Source organism: Pangasianodon hypophthalmus, chromosome 1 (assembly GCF_027358585.1).
Source record: "Pangasianodon hypophthalmus isolate fPanHyp1 chromosome 1, fPanHyp1.pri, whole genome shotgun sequence".
In the NCBI taxonomy this organism is placed as follows: domain Eukaryota; kingdom Metazoa; phylum Chordata; class Actinopteri; order Siluriformes; family Pangasiidae; genus Pangasianodon; species Pangasianodon hypophthalmus.
The window spans coordinates 1,703,336-1,722,508 of NC_069710.1; the positions used below are offsets into that span (position 1 = coordinate 1,703,336).

The window sequence follows — 19,173 nt, forward strand, 5'->3', positions numbered from 1 at the left end:
CGCTTTTTTCAGCTCGGAAGGCGGGCTGCTGTTGAGAGAGGTAGCGCTAGCGACCTGAGCGGCCATGATAACCCCCCTCTCTCTCTCTCTCCCTCTCGGCGAGTCAAGTCACAATCGAACGCTAAACATTGAAACGTAAATACAACAGTTTTACAACCATTTGCCCGTATCTCGAGTCATCCCCACCCCTTACCGCCGGAACGAATCCGGGCTGCACCGCTAGCACTGCTTTTTAGAAGCACTCTGAACAGTAAACTGTGTTCCCAGGGAATGAATTTAACCGACACGGAATTTGTGGGGGTTTCTATTACAGAACTAGACTACAGCGGAGGAACGGATCACACCAGCACGAGGCTCATACAGCCATTTTACCGACACACACTGCAACAAGGAAAACCCGGAGTGGATCCTCCTCAGAGTGCGGAATGGGCTCGTTTGGCGGGGAAGGGGGAGCTTGACGTTGCATAACAGCAAGAAAAACACTTTTTTAGCAATACATAAACTCACATACAAAAATATTTCATCTGTAATCACTATTTTGTATTTCTTGACTAGTTACCCACCAGTTCGCTTCTACTACTTCCTTGTCATTTTATAAAATATTGCAAAGATTTCGAATTCAGTCCTACTTTAACGCAGGACTTAGACCGTATGACTTTTGTCACAATGTTGCTGTCAATCATAACATGAAGTCTTTGGTTGTGAGTTGAGATTAGTGTCTGGTTTAGTGCTATTGTGACCAAAAACAGACGAACAGTGTCAGAAAATCGTAATTAAAATCTCAGAGTGTGATCGCTGTTGCAACACTGGTCCGAAGGCCACCAATAAGAGGACGGCACAGGGTTACGCAAAACTAACGGGACGGCTACAAACAGGCTAGTGGGAAAAGGTGAAACGTAAACGAACCACGCTAATGGACAGGGGAAAATATAATATCCTTCTTTTCTCAAGCTCACTTTGAAGAATGTTTCCATTTATGCAACCCGATTTTCTGCACAAGCCCAGATTGTGCTGAGTGATAACATGAGCAGGACATCATAATTTTCTTTAACCGCAGGTCTATCGTTAGAGGATCTTCATCGGATAATCTGACACTGAGAACGTGTGCTATGTCACAATTTGTTATAGAATTTCGCAAAGAATCTATCTGAATAATCTTGTGCGGTGTGACAAGTAGTCATTTTAAACGACTGCTGAAATCGGACGGTATAAACCAGATTTAAGTGCAATATTTGCAAAAATCGATTTATCAGTTACATACTCATCAAATCAATCGGTGTGTCCTCATGCCCTGTGTGCATGGGGGCTTTGTCATCCCGGCAGAAAACACTCCTATCAGGAGGGAAATGTTCATACGATACAATTAACGGTGATCAGTCAGAAAAACTCTGTATCGATTTGCGTTGTTTCTCTCTAAGGGGATAAGTGGATTCAAATCATTCCAGCAAAATGTCCCCCATAAGTTTTACCTTGAATTTGTCACCTGTCTGTACTGTGTGTATTGCCTCTGTCATCATATGCATGTGTACACTGTAATAACACATGTATACTGTAGTAATAATAACAATAATAATAATAATAATAATATATGGTAACTACATTACACAGCCATGCAGATAGATATTCAGTTGGAATTATTGGAAAATGTCATTAGATTAATACCATATAAGTTGAACATATGAATCTAGGATTCATTGGTTTGAAATCTTTACTGAGGCTCCACAGAAACCTAGAATAAGGGCGAGTTGCTTGTGAGTGTAGCAGAGGAAAAGGCAGTAGAAGATAGGGCTGCTGGTGGGCGGGGCTACGACTGAAAGCAGGAAGTGAAAATGGAAAAAAAAAAGAACGAGAGGGAGGGAGAGGGTGAGGAGAAAATCAGATAAAATACTGCAAGCGGTTGAAAAGCAGAATACATTATCATCACAAAATAACCTCTGCCTATTTACCCTGTAGTTCACTCTGGCCTGTAAGTGAAACAGAAAGGAGGATCTGACGAGGGAAAATAATTTCTGTGCACAAGAATAAGCTCGGTTCTTGTTGCTCACGTCTCCCCGCCCCACACCCCTCTCTTTTTCTGTCTCTCTTTAGCTGAAGCCTTGCTGCTTGCAAAAGAAGCCCAGCACTGCTAGTGCCTGACTGTGGGGGATGGGTACAGCACAGCACACACAGCACAGCACAGCTCGGCTTCAGTGCAGCACACACACACACACACACACACACACACACACACAGTGCTGCTGTACTCCTGGCCTACACTATACTCCAGCCTCAACCAGAGAACTACAGAGCTCCCTGTATACTTCTTTATCAAACCACTTTCAAATCGACATTTTGAGGGGTCCAGAGAATGTAGTCCTGGAACCATTTTGTTTTTAAGATGTTTCTTTTGATTGGAAGGAATGAGACTGAGACTAGATCTGAGACCCACAAACGACCAATCTGCTAGAAATGTTCTGCATATACTCCTTCAGCAGAGGAGAAAAAGATCAGTACTGGCTTATAGATCATGTTTTCTCTTTTGCCCCAACAGTCAAATTAATTTTAGCTCAAATTCTTTGATCGGACCTACGCAATTTTTCCATTTGGACCAATTTGCACATTTTTTTTTTTTTTACCTATTTATGTTGATTAATTCATCTTCAGTAACCTCTTTATCCTGGTCAGGATGGCAGTGGATCTGGAGCCTATCCCAGGAACAGTGGGTGCAAGGCAGAGACACACCCTGAATGGGACGCCAGTCCATCGAAGCACTCCATGCACACACTCGTTCACACTTTAGACTTGCCAGTCCACCTACTGGTATGTTTCTGTGAGTTAGGAGGAAACCAGAGAACCTGGAGGTAACCCATGTGCATACAGAACATACAAAACATGCACAGAAACTCCACACACACATTATCCCAAACTCAGGATCAAACTGGGAATCCTGGAGCTGTGAGGCAGCAACAACACCCCACCATGCCTCCAGCTAATTATGTGAATTTTACATTTTTTTTTATAATACATTTATTCTAGACTATCTTTTCCCTCTGCTCATAAGTTATTAACAGAAGGTTCATAGGTCAAACCATTTGGCTGTTACAGGCTAAAGAATGTTTAGGCCATGGCCAGTCTTGAATATAGAAATCAGATCTTCTCTGATTTTTCATGAAGTTAATGTTTCATTTTTCTATTTTTAAATTTTGTACAAATACTAACAATATGATGTGGGATAACATTCAAATAACTGTTTATCAAGTAGGACTTTTCTGATCAAGTTTGAATATTCAGTGGATTCTAAATTTATGCTAGTTTGCAAAATGATTTATAAGAATTACTTTTAAATAAATAACTAAATAAAAACATGGTCACCACTGGCCAGTTTTTTTTTTTTAGCAGGCATTTGACAAACTATGCATTGACCTGTTGTTGAGAAATTTAAATGTACAGTATGTCTACATATGGACTCTGTATTAGCCTATGCAAGGGCATAGAAATTGGCCACTAGTTGGTGATCATGTTTCCTCCAGGGTCTCTGGTTTCCTCCCTCCTCATAAGAACATGCCAGTAGATGGATCGGTGACTCTAAATGGCCCTAAAGGTGTGAATATGTTTGTGTATGGTGTGCTGCAATGGACTAAAGCTGAATGAATGAATATATGTCTTAGAGACATGGGCCTGGGTTCATATTAGTATATATGAGCAAATATAAGTGTTTTTGTAATCCTTACTGTTCTTCAAAATTTTCAAAACACCAACAAAGTCAAACCAAGGACACTTCATGCTGTTGCTGTTAGTTCAGAAACATTTGCTCATCGTCACTACTTCATGATTTTGTTTTTCTAAAATAGCTTAAGTTCTATCTATCTATCTATCTATCTATCTATCTATCTATTAGCAGTTAAGGTGTGGTTATTTTGCCAGATCCATCATATGACTCAGACCAAACAGGTGAAAGATGATATCAGTAATCTTGTTGTGCTAACTAGCTAGCTATTTGTCTAGGCAATTCACTTGCTACAGCCGTCATCAGTTGTGTTCAGGTAAATAGACTTCTGTATGTTTCAACCTCAAGCTGACTGAAATAAATAATAAAAAAAAACATTTGTTCACCCAAAAGTGGGGAATCAATTTATCAGTCGTATAATGTAGCAGAAACAAGGCCGATATAATGTTATGTGTACTCAGTGACAGCTCGTCATGGCATTATATTGGAAGGTTAATATCTAATAGCTATCAATGAAAGTATTAGTGTTTAACGATGCATTACATGACAGGATATGGATAGGATAATAAGAATGATAAGAATGTTGGGCAAACTATTACACCCACACCAAAGGGAAGATAGGAAGGTGCATTCATGATTTCAAATTTTTTGGTTGTGCAATATTCACTGGTTCCACCTCACTGACATTCATTGTTCCTGCAACTGTATTTCACATGTGTCTTCTCAGTCAGTGCTGATGACATGTTTATGGATGTGTCAATGACATGGGATATTAGAAGAATAAGAATTAGCAGCCTATCTAAGGATATAATCAGATCAGCTGATACAACTGTCCCTGAAAAGCTGCATGAATCTACAGTTTGGGCTGTAAAGAAATCAGCCCCAGCCTTCTTCATGCCATTCTGTGTATTTTTCTTTTTCTTGATGGTGCACTTGTACTTGGTTCCACAAAAAATTGCAAATTAACAGTAAATAATCTGTATGGATGTCAAAGAGTAAATCTTTTGACATCTAGTTGAGATTCAAATTGTTGCACACATTTTAAATATATGAAAAGCTCTGTAACAGGTCAGAATGAATGACAGAATATATGTGCTATATGTAAACCAGACAAACCCATTGCCGTAAATATGGACATAAGCAGCACATAAGCTACAGTCAAGGCAAAAAAAGGAGGAGATTGTTCTATGGAGCCATTCTTTCAATTAGTGGCTCATTCAATCGTTTACTCTCAGACACACCCCCACATGGGAATCTACAAAGTAACCAGAGCACACACAGGGAAGTTGGGCCTTAGCCAGCAGGTTGCTGGGCAGCCGTCACACACATAAACTGGCTCTCTGAAGTGTGCTAAGGAAAGAAGTAGCAGTCTGGGAAGCCGCTGCATGAAAGCATAGGTGTGGGTGCATACGCACAACCAATACCCCCCACCCTCACACTAACACACAGAACACAGCTACACAACAAACCCCGAGACAACAGAAACATGGCAACACACCGTAGGCCTGCATTGTTTTATTACTATTATTACTATTATTATTATTACTAGTAGTAGTAATTTTTTTTTAAATATCTTGCTACATTTCCTTTGTTTCCTGTGAACCATTAGACCATGATCATTTAGTGATTTTTTCCTTTTTTTTGTGACTTTACTATACTGAATTAAACATATACCAGTGATAAGAGTCATTCTGTTTATCACATGCTCCAGAAAAAAAAAATAAACAGCATAATGAACAGACCCAAATGCATAAAAAAATAGAGAGGGAAGGTCAAATCTTTGGTATAAAATGAAATGATTCAGGTTCCATACAGGCATTTATGGTTAAATTCTCAGAGGTGTACCAGAATATAAACTAGAAATATAGGGTAGTCAACTTGTCAAACTCGTACATTCATAAGCCTAGGAAGGCAGAAACGAATTTCACATCACTAACTCCTTCTGCCTGTCTGGCTCCTGATTTTACCATGAGGATACAACTAAACTGTGAACTGGATTCTGGACTGAGTCAGTAGCTCACAGGCTGTTTTTTCACTGCGTCCTGTTTTCAGTTGCTGCTCCAGCTCTACCAAACCCCCTGCACTTGAGTTTTTTTTCCACCAAACAATCATCAATAACATGTTACAGAGATGTAGGACTACACATAAGTGATGGACTACACATAATGAAGCATGAAAAATGAAGTTAAATCAGGCTTATGTTGATGCAATAGAGTACATGTGGGTTCCTCTTAGCAAGAATGACATACAGCAGAAGTTTCCTTTTGTCTTAGCTATCACATAAAATCCAAACTGAAATAATAGTTATTTAGCTAAAGAGGTATGCTGTGCAGTTCTTCAAAACTTCCCCACTCTGTGATGGGAGTGGTGATGAGCATAAACAGGATATTACACAAAATAGCCAGTTTACTATGTTCGTGTTGTCTTCCATTACATGCTCCTGCACTGATTTGTCTGCACAAAGACCCACCGTTTAGGAAACATATTCCTTTTATATTCTAATCTTTTATACATCAGTCAGTTAAACATCTCTGATATCATTTAGGTAAGCACATTCATCAGTGAAGTCGATATATGAATGTCTAGAGAGCAAAAAAATGAAAGTGAAGCAGCATGAGTGTAGGAACACACTTTTAAAAACATAAAAAGAAACATTTCCTCTTAGTTTAGGCGGGCCTTCTACTCAATTTCCTCATTCAGTAGGCCATAACGAAGGCTGAGTGTTGGTGTTAGCTTTCAACTCTTAAACAGTATTTGTCTTTAACATTCTCTGTGTAGGCTAATCAAATAAATAAATAGGAAAAAAATAACACAAATAAACCAGAAGCCAAGAGGAAACAACAAAATAAAAGTTTCCTTCTCCTTTTAAGAGTCCCATCTTTTTAGCTGATTAATCTAAAATAGATATAAAATTTTACAGGTAAAAACTATGTACTTCTAATTTTATAGAGTTAGTTCATGTTGTTATACTCAAATAAGTGAGTTCAGGCTTGTACAATATCACACACACACACACACACACACACACACGACTTTCTTTCTGATTACATCATGTATTTACTCCTTATATGGTACATATTAAAAATGCAAATATGTTAAAATGTTCATAAGATTCTTGTCAAAAACACAGAGTTATTATTCCAGAAAGTGAGATTAGACAAAAGCTTCATTTCACACTTGAAATATAGGCTATCTCTCTCTTTGCTCACAAAGGAGCAGTCATGGTTAGAAGTAAGCGGAATGAGGATGTGTGGATCTGCGGCTCCGGTCCGTGTTTTAGCGACGCCCACACACACCGAGTGCGCTAAGAGGCGATGCACAACCCTGTAGTCTCATGAATCCTTCCGCGGATCACACAAGTATGCGTTAAGGTGATTATTAGCGCAAAGCCCTTAGAAGACTCTGAAGCGATGTAAATTGTACAAAGTGGCATGGTTTGGTCAAAACAACCTAAAAATCTTAATTTTTAAACAGACAAGAAGCCTAGAAAAGACTGGTTTTGAAAACACAAGGCACTAGGTAACATAGTTGTCATCTCTCCCTCGCGTGTACAATGCATTCCAGTGTTCCTCCGCGGGTGACAGGGCCTTTACAAGGTCCAGGCAGCACATGATGGGAAAGGTGTCCCGCATGCAGCAGTCTCTCCACTGCGAGACACTCCAATGAGCGCGCAAACAAGCGTTATAACGCCGTGGGCGCGTGCTTTATGCTATATACAGCCTATACATTAAAAAAAAAAGATCATATAATACAACCGAACACAGTTTAAGCACATTTTAACACCTAATCTTTAACCACCATCTCTCAGACCTTTAATTCACAAGACACTAAAAGCTGCAGATTGAAGAAATTCACCACAGGGCTGAAATAAGTCCAGGCCTCCACATCTCATTCAAACAAGCTAGCTTGATCAGGTCTGCTTTCCCACAGCATCCTCTGGTGGATGAAGTTTGACATGTCATTTCATCAGTATTAAACACAGTATTACAGAGTTCACTGGATTAAGTTCTTGAATGCTATGGTCTACTAATGATTAATCACTTTGCTTATTGTGTTATTATTGATAACATGTTTTTTTTTTTGCACCTTAATGAAGGTACTGTTTGAAACAAAAACTCAGAAATACTTCTTATACAGCATGATTGAGGTGCAAAGTGACCTGGTAAAAAAAAAAAAAAGATGACCATAAACACACCATTTCAAAGCTTATAATAATAATAATAATAATCAGCTGAGACTAATATTGTTCATTACTTCCTGGATATATTTCTCTACTCTTACCATGTTGTTATATTTCTGCATATGAATCTGATTAAAGTCTTTCTGTAGCAATCCATATATATTACTAGGTAATAAATAAAGACATCTATTTACAGAATAGTTAATTAACAAAAGAAATCACAGCACATATGGTAATGCATTCAGTGCTGAGAAGAATATGTGGATTACAATTTACAAATATTATCACGTATGTTACCTAATAAAGTGTTCACTGAGTGTGGAAGTGTGTTCGATGTTTTATTTTTTACAAATTAAGTTTCTTGAATTCAAGAAGAATACAGTAAACAGTAAAAATACACACAGTAAACCAAAACAGATATGGTGCTTAACAAATATGTCAATCAAATACAAGTGTAAGATATCATATATGATATTAAAAATGCACATTTACTATAGAGAAAGTTATTTATTTATTTATTTTCTTACTGAAATACGGCTATTCCTGCAGACTCCAGTCCTCATTCTGAAAATGTTCATGGTAGGTGCTCACATTGTACATGGTTTAAATTTGTTTGTCTACTACAAATAATCTTAAAACTTCAAAACCTTCTATTTAGGAAAGACAGTCAAGTCAATAACAAGTCACTAAATTTAGCTTTTATTGCAGTTACAAGTCCATGACCTCTTCTTCCAAAGTCTTTTTGTTGGTTTCCACATATCTCTCTTGTACTCCATGAGCTCTGGAATAAAAAGGTTAAGGAAATCTATTTCATCCACATGTAAATAAATATTATAAAGATAGGATAGATGAAGTCACTGAAATTCAACCAGCTAAGGAAACAGGAATATGATAATCCTTGGATTATATCCAGGTCACTTTGGATACGGATCTGAGAAAATGAATAAATGTTAATGTAACTACGATAAAAAGACAACTGATTTAATAAGGATACAAGTTAAACTGAAAATCTGCACCAACAGCAGCAGACATCATAGCCTGCAGATTTCTCTCCTCCAAGTCACCGAAGCAGTAGCCATTGGCCTTGTCCACTGTGCGGAGGACCTGCATCATGCTCTCCTTGTCCTGTAGAAGAAGTATCAGGATATGTATCCAATGCCTGTTAGTCCTTAGTAACAGAGTTTGTGACAGAGAGAGAAAAAGAGAGAGAGAGAGAGAGAGAAAAAGAGAGAAAGAGAGAGAGAGAACTAACCTGCACATTCAGAGGGACAAACGACACGAGGCCGTAGTCCTGAATCACCTCAGCCAACTTCTCATTCAGATGGTGGAACTTCTTAAAAAACGGGTCAGTGGCTAAATGTTCCACCAGGTACGACAGGTCCATAACCTCCGTGTAGAAATCAAGATTGAAGGCTGGGAAAGATGATAACACATGAAAGAAGAGCCATTAGTGAAGGCATGTTGTTCTGTAATTGAAATTTAACTTGGTATCCCTGTGGATCCAAGACAGTCAGGTCCATAAATATTTGGACAGTGACACTTTTTGTAGTTTTGCCTCTGTATACCTCCACAATGGGTTTGAAATAAAGAAAGATGTGAGCGAAGTGTAGACTTTCAGCTTTAATTTAAGGGGTTTAACAAAAACATTGCATTAACCATTCAGGAATTACAGCCATTTATTTTTTTTACAAAATCACTCCATTTTCACAGGCTCAAAAGTAATTGGACAATTGACTGATAATCAGTGTCATGGCCAGGTGTGGCCTGTTTCCTCGTTATTTCATTACAAATTAAGGAGATTAAAAGGTCTGGAGTTGATTCCAAGTGTTGAATTTGCATTTGGTAGCTGTTCATGGGAACTCTGACTATGTGGTCCAAAGAGGCGTCGATGCAAGTGAAGGAGGCCATCATTAGGCTGAAAAAACAAAAAAACAGATACATCAGAGAGAGAGCAGAAACTTTAGGAGTGGCCACATCAACAATTTGGTACATTCTTAAAAATAAGGAATGCACTGGTGAACTCAGCAACACTAAAAGGCCTGGAAGACCACGTAAGACAACTAAAGTGGATGATCGCAGAATTCTTTCCTTGTTGAAGAAAAACCCCTTCACAACATCTAGCCAAGTCAAGAACACTCTGGAGGAGGTAGGCGTATCATTGTGAAAGTCCACAATCAAGAAACGCCTTCATGACTGTAAATACAGACAGTTTACCTTAAGATGTCAACCCCTGGTAACACTCAAGAAGAGAAAAGCCAGATTAGATTTTGCTAGAAAACCTCAAAAAAACCTGAATAGTTCTGATGCAAGATTAACTTGTACCAGAATGATGGGAAGAGAAGAGTTTGGAGAAGGAAAGGAAGGGCTCATGATCCAAAGCATACCACATCATCTGTCAAATATGTGGAGGCAGTGTTATGGCATGGGCATGTATGGCTGCCAATGGAAGTGGGTCACTGGGTGTTTACTGACGATGTGATTGTTGACAGCAGGATGAATGCTAAAGTGTATAGAGCTATTCTTTCTGCTCAGATTCAGTCAAATGCTGCAAAACTGATAGGACGGCACTTCACAGTACAGACGGATAATGACCCAAAACATACCACGAAAGCAACCCAAGGGCTTCTTAAGGCAAAGAAATTAAATATTGTTAAATGTCTGATGACCTCAACCCACTTGAGCATGCTTTTCACTTACTGAAGACAAAACTGAAGGCAAAAAGACCCAGAAAACAAGCAGCAACTCAAAGCAGCTGCAGTAAAGGCCTGGCAAAGCATCTCAAGGGAGGAAACTCAGCATTTGGTGATGTCCATGGATTCCAGACTTCAGGCATTGTTAGTTTGTCCAATTACTTTTGAACCTGTGAAAATGGAGGGACTCTGCAAAAAAAAATGGCTGTAATTCCTAAACCTTTAATGCAATATTTTTGTTAAACCCCTTGAATTAAAGTCTACGCTTCAGTCACATCTTGATTGCTTCATTTCAAATCCATGGTGGTGGTGTACAGACGCAAAATTACACAAATTGTGTCACTGTCCAAATACTTACGGACCTGACTGTATGTGTAATTTACAATTTTAAAACAGCACGGTGACTTCCTACTTGATTTCATTTGGCTAAAGCTGAAGGGAAGAGCTGGAAAAGGGGGTCTATAAAGAGCCTGTACATGAATGGATCACACTTCACATTTCTGAATACTCTATTACATAAAAACATGCAAAACACAATAAACTCAATATCACAATAAAACCTTTGTCATGTAGGACTCGAGTTCTCCAACGTGTTGCAGCCAGGTACTCCTTTAAGGGTAAAATAAACTTCACACACACCCTTTGCACAGACGTTGGAATATAATCCAACTATTCAAAGAGTAGGCTCTTTATTTAAAAGTTTACAATTAAAGTTTGGTCATTTTTTAGGCCATTGAGCTTTTTATTACTACATTTTCCACCAACAGGTTCCATTAGGTCAATGGTGACATCAACTAAAGGCCTACTTGTTTTTGAGTTGAGATCTGGATTAAACCCAGATAAACAGGCTAATAAATAAGCATTAACTTTCATAACGGTGGGTTGTGATTTCTATCACGGTTGCTCACACACACACACACACGAATCACTGATCCCTGTGGTGCTTGGACCCACTTTATTGTGAACCACTAATATCTAATCTACTCACTACTAATATCGACTCACCCAGCTTGCCGTACTGCTCAATGAGGTCCATCTTGGAGAGAACATTGACGTGAGGCAGCTCCACCTGAAGCATGGTGGACAGCGAGGTGCAGAGCACAGAAATGAACTTGGCTGGATCAGCGCAGTAATGAGAGTCCACCAGATGCACTGCAGTCAACTACAATCATGAATGAAAGTCCAACACAAGGGAAGTGGGAGTTATAATTCACACACACACCAATAACATCGGTCATCGCCGTAGCTTTTTTACTCACCCTGAAATTCCACTTGGATAGCTGGGCAAATATATTTCGCACTGCACCGTGATGAGTGTAAAGCTCCACCTGACCAGGGCAGTCAAACAGGAAGTAGCAGTCATGGTGCTGCTGCAGTTTAGCCTTTAACCAGTCCAGATTGGCCTCTAAATACTCCATGCAATAGATGAGGCCACCGTTAGGGCCTAGTTTCAGACCCTCCATCACATCTTCAAGTGTGACTAGCTCCGAGATGTCCACTGCACACTGATAAGGCAGTCCTTCGTTTGCAGGATCCAGGTTTATTACCACGACTTTGCGCCCTACTTGACTCAGGAAGTCATGCATGCCTCGGCAGTAGGTCGTTTTACCTGAGCCAGGTGGCCCAATAACGACCTGGCCAAAGCGCAGAGAAGCCTGCTGAGCTCCAGGGGAAGTGCTCATGGCTCTCAGCCACACAGACTAGTCAAACCAATCCAAACTCATTAACTCATTAACTCATAAACTAAACTATCACTTAACTAGCAGAGGCAGTGAGATAGTGAGGCTTGTAGATACATGATGTTCACGCTGGTACAAAAGGAAGGAAACACAAAACAACAGGCTTATAAGAGCACCTGATAGCGAGCTAAGAAGTTTCTATCATTAGAGTATGAATAATAAGGCTAGGTGTTAATATCAGTCTGTTTACACTCAAACACGTGACGCAAACTCTTCTCCTTTCCACCTGGGCATGAAGTGGAGGAACAACAAACCAGCAGAATAACAGACAGATATGCAAATATGTGCTGCAGAATTAATTATCCAACCCGAACAAACAAACAAAAAAGTCTCAATTAGTAAATGAATACAACAATACAAGATATGTTAGAGGATTTTTTAAAAACTGCTCCACAACGTGAAATAATAAATGCAGCCACTATGATCACATCCGGGTCATCATGGCCAACTTCAAAATGAAAGTCTCCCACTGAAGGAATGAGGAATTATAGACACTCATTTTAGCAGATAAACCAAACATACATAATATGTGCACTTCATAGGTATAGAAATATACCCATTACCTATATACCTATAAAAATATATCTTTTGCTATTTATAATTTATCAGAAGCCCATCAACTGAAAAGAGCAGACTTGGATAGTGGATCATTTGTCATGGAAAACTCTCTTAATCTAGAATAAAGAAGAAAAAACTATGCCAAAGTCAAGGGGTCTTGGATGCCAAAAATCAGACTTTATTGAAACAGCCAACAAAAGCGAGAAGTCTAGATCATCTGATTTACAAAGTCATGGCCCATGCTTTTATACAATGTTAAAACAGTGAGCTCATAAGATGGAGTTTTCTCATTTAAAATTACACACACACACACACACACACACACACACACACACACATATACATATATATATATATATATATATATATATATATATAATGTATATATAACATTACCAGGCCTCTCGCCACCATTATTTCAATAGCCCCTTACATTCTCTTTAAGTGTGGCACAAGATCAATTAGTCTAATTTAAAAAAAAAAAAAAAAAGTTTAAAGTTTCTGCTGTCTCTCTGATAGGTCTGTTTAATTTTTTCAGCCTAATGATGGCCTCCTTCACTTGCATCAAAATTGCATCATGAAAGTTCCCATGAAATGCAAATTCAACACTTAGAATCAGCTCCAGACCTTTTATCTCCTTAATTTGTCATGAAATAACGAGGAAACAGCACACACCTGGCCATGACACTGATTATCAGTCAACTGTCCAATTACTTTTGAGCCTGTGAAAATGGAGGGACTCAGTAAAAAATGGCTGTAATTCCTGAACGGTTAATGCAATATTTTTATTAAACCCTTTGAATTAAAGCTTCATTTCAAACCCATTGTGGCGGTATACAGAGGCAAAATTACACAAATTGTGACTATATATATACACACATCACAGTATGTTGGTTCTGATGGGTGTGATTTTAGGAAACAATATAGAGATAATATTTTTCACCAACTATAGAGGCCACAGTTCAGCCTTCTTGATGTCTATTGACTCACAAAACTGAGTTTCATAAATTCACCGATAAATTCAGCACAAAGTGGAATTAAACACTACCAGAAACAAATGTCTTTTTCTTGTCCCGCACCCTTTCACCGTTCATGAACTGGCTTTTCAGCCAGAAGAATTTTATATGCATCTCTGTAGCAAGGAATCGTAAATGCTACAGCTAAACCATAGATGTTCGCACCTCTTTAGACCCATTTTGCCTTTGGACAACACATAAATAAAGCAAAAATAATACACACATTCTTCCCTGGTTTTATTTTACAATAGAAAACAACTAAACCACATACAGAGTATTATGCAACTCAATATTTTAAAGAAAGAAATGTAATTACTTTGGAGTAGAACAATAATGAAAACAAATCTCACTAGTATGCAACATTTAGCAAAAAAAAAAAAAGAAAAATGGAAAAAAAGAAAAAATACAAGAATGTCTACAAACTAGAAATAGCCATTTTCATAATTGTTAAAAATTACCAACTAAAATAATAACAATGATGACATCCAGGATATTTACAGAATTTAGACGTTCACTGACAAATAATCCAAAAAAATATATATTTTGTTCTGGCATTGAGCACTTGGGATAAAGGGACTACACCGGGCAGTACCAGACAATACAAAGCCGTCTGATATGATGCTTATGCTGTCCACCTGAGAATGATTTATACACAGAAAGCAGTCAGGTCGAAGCCCATCACTGCGTTTCTTGATAAACCTCATTCATAAAACAATGGTCACATCAAAACCATAAAAACCCATTGACATCTGGGTTTATCACAGCGATCGAGACTGTACAGTCAGTGCTCTTTGTAAAAGTCTATTAAAACAAATGTACTTTGGTAATCTGAGCACTGACTATTCATCAAGACCTTCATCCTCCTCCTCATCATCCTCATCCTTCTTAGCGTCGACCTCTGCTGTGTCAGAAAACTCGTGCAGGAGCACGTACTCGCGACTACTGAAGCCAAATTTCAGCACGTCTTTCTCCTTGAGTTCGTAGTAGCGCTGTGGCTCTATACGCTGATTGTTCAGGTACGTGCCGTTACCTGAACCCAGGTCGATAATGTAGGGCTTCACTCTCCTGCCTGTGGTTCCGTCGGCTCGTGTGAACTCCACTAACCTGAAGATGACAAACACAGAATTCCAGGACACAAATAAGTGGCTAAAAACAATGCTGCTGATTAATGTAACTGATCACATGCACTGCGGTTATTTTTAGAGAACATCAGAGATATAAACTTGTATTTCATTCCTCCCTATATATATATATATATATATATATATATATATATATATATATATATATATATATACACACACACATATACATATATACACACACTTAACCTGGCACTGTACATATTCAATAATTCATTACTGGCACGTCTTTTTTTTTTTTTTTTTTTTTTTTGGCAGAGCTCAGATAAACATGTCCGAATGTTAACTCTGATTAACTACTCTGATCAAATGCAATAATTTAAGAGGCACTAAGATTTGATTTTCCATATGCTTGTAGGCAGGTACCGTCTGCTCCAGACCTACTGACAACCTTGATAAAATGGTTAGGAAAAAAAAAAAGTATTTGTGGTTAACTTGCTTAATATCACACCATTTAATTATCAGAGACATCTTACCTTTAATAGTAAATTTATGATATAAAAATGAAATGAAAGTTTTAACAAAATCACATATCACAGTTATAGTCACCCCTAGAATTTAATTTTTTTTTACAAAATGTAGCTAAAGCAGATTTTTAAATTTATTTATTTTTTACAACTTGTGTTTAGTGTTTAGGAACTCTTAACTGGTCATTCCTGACTTCCTGTTTCACTAGGGAACACACAAGGTGACACAGAGGCTGATTACCCTTAGTCATTCATCAGCATGGGAAAGATTAAAGAACACACACATCAAATGAGACAAAAGTGTGTTTACCTTCATAAATCAGGCAATGGCCGTATTAACAGCGGATATGGGTCTGAAAATGGCCTTATCAGATAAACTGTTCTGTAATCTCAGGAAGCGTTAAAGCTCAATGCTGTTATTTTGGCAATAGATAGTTGCACAATATACAAATGCCAATAAATGTGACAAGAGTTCTTTTGTTTTAAGTCATATAACGAATTAAAAAAAATGAACCATTGATTTCTCTCATATTTTCAGTTAATTAACCACAAAGATTTTTCTCAAACATATTTATCCATCTTTACCAATAATTCTGGAGATGACTGTATATGGTTATTCATTTCACTTGTATTTGTTCATAAGCCATTCCTATGGTCTTGATGCTTAACTGAGTGAATGAATAAATAAATAAATAAATAGATAAATAAATGTTCATGCTGACATTGTGGATATCAATGCAATGCTCTAGCAAAAACACTGCAGGTACAAAATACACTGATCAGGCATAACATTAAAACCACTGACAGGTGAAGTGAATAACACTGATCATCTCGTCACAGTGGCGGAACGGGTGAGATATATTAGGGCAAGCGTGAGGATCTGAGCGACTTTGACAACGGCCAGATTGTGATGTCTAGACGACTGGGTCAGAGCTTCTCCAAAACAGCAGGTCTTGTGGGGTGTTCCCGGTATGCACTGGTTAGTACCTAACAAAAGTGGTCCGAGGAAGGACAACCAGTGAACACGTGGGGAGTGAAGGCCAGCCCGTCTGTTCCGATCCCACAGAAGAGCTACTGTAGCACAGATTGCTGAAAAAGTTAATGCTGGCTCTGATAGAAAGGAGTCAGAACACACAGTGCATCACAACTTGCTGCGTACGGAGCTGCGTAGCTGCAGAGCGGTCAGAGTGTCCATGCTGACCCTGTCCACTGCCTGATGTGATGAATCACGTTTTCTTTTACATCATGTACACGGCCAGGTGCGTGTGCGTCGCTTACCTGGGGAAGAGATGGCACCAGGATGCACTATGGGAAAAAGGCAAGCTGGCGGAGGCAGTGTGATGCTCTGGACAATGTTCTGCTGGGAAACCTCGGGTCCTGGCATTCATGTGGATGTTACTTTGACACGTACCACCTACCTAAACATTGCTGCAGACCAGGTACACCGCTTCATGGCAACGGTATTCCCTAATGGCAGTGGCCTCTTTCAGCAGGATGATGCTCCCTGCCACACTGCAGAAACTGTTCAGGAATGATTTGAGGAACATAAAGAGTTCAAGGTGCTGACTTGGCCTCCAAATTCCCCAGATCTCAATCTGATCGAGCGTCTGTGGGACGTGCTGGACAAACAAGTCCAATCCATGGAGGCCTCACCTCACAACTTACAGGACTTTAAGGATCTGCCGCTAACGTCTTGGTGCCAGATACCACACACACCTTCAGAGGTCTTGTGGAGTCCATGCCTCGATGGGTCAGAGCTGTTTTGGTGGCACAAATGGGACCTACATGATGTTAGGCAGGTGGTTTTAATGTTATGGCTGATCGGTGTATTTGTATTTTCTCACCTGTACTGGAATACAGCATGCTGTTTGGAACAGGAGGGGTGGTCAATAGGTATGTCGGCTATCTTCCTTTGCCTTCCCAGCAGGTAAGCACTCTGCCTGTGGATGTACATCACCGGAAGCGGTTCGTCATTTTTGAAGGGGTACAATCTCCACCTCCTTTTAGGGATTCTGGCCTCAGGAGGCTCGTTATACTTAATAACCACCCCTCTGTACGTGTTGGTATCTTCCACCAGAGCTCCCGAGAGTTCAAAGTTGGGCTTCTCTTTGTCAGCAGTAGGAGCCTCCTCCTCCTCCTCTTCCTCTCCACCACCAAAGGCTTGTGTCTCATTTCCATCTCTTGCCTCCTGCCTCTGACGGTTTTCTCGGCGACGCTCGTCATGCCGCTCCCTTTCCGCTTGCTGCTGCTGATACAGATGTGAATCCTGCTCCCGAGACCCGTCTCTGTGCCGCTCCGGGCCTCTTTCACGATCTCGCTGGTGATGCCGCTGTTCTTCCCTTTTAACACGTCGCTCATCTACCTTATTTCCCCTTTCATTACGGTCCTCTTTTTCCTGTACAACACACACAACTGGTTAACAAACTAATTCAGAAATATGAGGGCAGCCATTACAGACAAATATGACAATGAATTTAGTTCGCACAGTAACATTCTGTGTCTTAATTAGTGTTTATCTGATAAACGTCCTGCCATAACGGTAATTTCAGAAAAAAAAAAGATTTTTTTTTTTAGATCTTGTCTATGTGAAATGCTTAAAACCCACAGTACTGTGACAATATATAAGAACTGAGAACAATATATTAAATGAATTTTAGTTTAAATGACCCGCTTTATCCTATTATCAGCTCCGTGGTGTGGACTCCGACTCCTCCTGTCCCGGGCTGGTCTGTCCCCGTGTCGACCTGACAAGCGCTCTCTTCTTCCAGGAGATTTGTCCTTTTCCCTGATGGGCGATCTATAAAAACAGCAAGAACCTGAATCAAGGTTGTTGCCACTATTGCCAAACTGCTCTAGCTGTTGTGACTGAATGCACCCTGAATACACACACCATGTACACACACTGAGCTGTCAGATTTTTGTTGTTGTTGTTTGCTTTATGTATATATATATATATATATATATATATATATATATATATATATATATATACACATATATTTTACTGATCCTGTTTATTATGTTTCTAATGTTTAAATACGTATATATATAAATATATATGTTATTTGTGTACATTTTGGTTTAATCTAAGTGCAATATTTGCTTTGGCAACAATGCGATTTGTAACATTCATTCCAATAAAGCACTGATGAACTGAACTGAACTGTTGTGACTATGACGATCACCTTCACAATTGTATTAATCCACAAAAAGAAGACAGAGCAAGTGTTTAAAGTGTTTAAAAACTGAAACATGATGAAGGAGTCAGTCACGCACCTGTGCTCCCGTCTCCTCGGCGGAGGACTCGTGCTGCTGCGGTTGGAGCCCGAACTCGAGCGGCGTGATCTCTGAGGCCTAGCAGGACTGAGCTTTTCCTGTTTAATTTTTATCTTGCCATCGCGAACAGGAGACCTTTTGTCTCTTCTCCTGTTTTCCATCACGATCAGCGACTAATCACGAATAATCACCTCGATCTTAAAATGAGCTCACATCAACTATAACCCAAGAAATTTACGCTATAAGTGCAACATGCTAAAACAATTTCCCGTATACTTCCGGTTATGTCGTGTACGTCCGCAAAATGGTCCCCCCCTACACCTTAAGCAGGATTTTAGTTCCGTTTTGTCGGTTCCTTCACCGCCATCTTGTGGTGGAGGCAAGAATTGTAGCCAGTCA

The 19,173-nt window shown here is 39.2% G+C and overlaps 3 protein-coding genes across 4 annotated transcripts in view; all 3 read right to left on the reverse strand.

The window, feature by feature from the left end:
- Nucleotides 1-403, reverse strand: part of arid1aa (AT rich interactive domain 1Aa (SWI-like)) — a 27,880-nt gene extending 27,477 nt beyond the window's left edge. Inside the window, exon 1 of one of the 2 annotated variants that reach the window (XM_053233053.1) lies at nucleotides 1-403. This exon is cut by the window's left edge and continues 843 nt beyond it. In XM_053233053.1, coding sequence (XP_053089028.1) covers nucleotides 1-66 — 66 coding nt within the window. In that variant the 5' untranslated portion in view covers nucleotides 67-403. The other variant, XM_026913724.3, reaches the window with a different exon arrangement.
- A 7,982-nt stretch (nucleotides 404-8,385) lies between these two features.
- Nucleotides 8,386-12,768, reverse strand: gpn2 (GPN-loop GTPase 2). Its single transcript, XM_026913670.3, has 5 exons — nucleotides 11,836-12,768; nucleotides 11,582-11,738; nucleotides 9,139-9,299; nucleotides 8,881-9,011; nucleotides 8,386-8,667 (listed from the first exon to the last, which is right to left on the reverse strand). The coding sequence occupies exons 1-5, from the start codon at nucleotides 12,256-12,258 to the stop codon at nucleotides 8,595-8,597; spliced, it is 945 nt and encodes a 314-aa protein (XP_026769471.3). The 5' UTR covers nucleotides 12,259-12,768; the 3' UTR covers nucleotides 8,386-8,594.
- A 1,334-nt stretch (nucleotides 12,769-14,102) lies between these two features.
- Nucleotides 14,103-19,101, reverse strand: snip1 (Smad nuclear interacting protein). The gene is made up of 4 exons (XM_026913669.3): nucleotides 18,775-19,101; nucleotides 18,166-18,295; nucleotides 17,343-17,893; nucleotides 14,103-14,993 (listed from the first exon to the last, which is right to left on the reverse strand). The coding sequence occupies exons 1-4, from the start codon at nucleotides 18,933-18,935 to the stop codon at nucleotides 14,729-14,731; spliced, it is 1,107 nt and encodes a 368-aa protein (XP_026769470.3). The 5' UTR covers nucleotides 18,936-19,101; the 3' UTR covers nucleotides 14,103-14,728.
- Nucleotides 19,102-19,173: the final 72 nt, after the last annotated feature.

What these genes read in the sequence shown, in the direction of transcription:
- gpn2 (XM_026913670.3), bottom strand. Translation starts at nt 12,258, where the DNA reads ATGAGCACTTCCCCTGGAGCTCAGCAGGCTTCTCTGCGCTTTGGCCAG. An exon ending in TTGTCCCTCTGAATGTGCAG is followed by an intron (nt 9,012 to 9,138) that starts GTTAGTTCTCTC and finishes CTTCTTCTACAG; the next exon opens with GACAAGGAGAGCATGATGCA. An exon ending in GCAGATTTTCAGTTTAACTT is followed by an intron (nt 8,668 to 8,880) that starts GTATCCTTATTA and finishes TTTTTATTCCAG; the next exon opens with AGCTCATGGAGTACAAGAGA.
- snip1 (XM_026913669.3), bottom strand. Translation starts at nt 18,935, where the DNA reads ATGGAAAACAGGAGAAGAGACAAAAGGTCTCCTGTTCGCGATGGCAAG. An exon ending in CCGAGGAGACGGGAGCACAG is followed by an intron (nt 18,296 to 18,774) that starts GTGCGTGACTGA and finishes CTGTTTTTATAG; the next exon opens with ATCGCCCATCAGGGAAAAGG. An exon ending in CATGCTGTATTCCAGTACAG is followed by an intron (nt 14,994 to 17,342) that starts GTGAGAAAATAC and finishes TGTCATCTTCAG; the next exon opens with GTTAGTGGAGTTCACACGAG.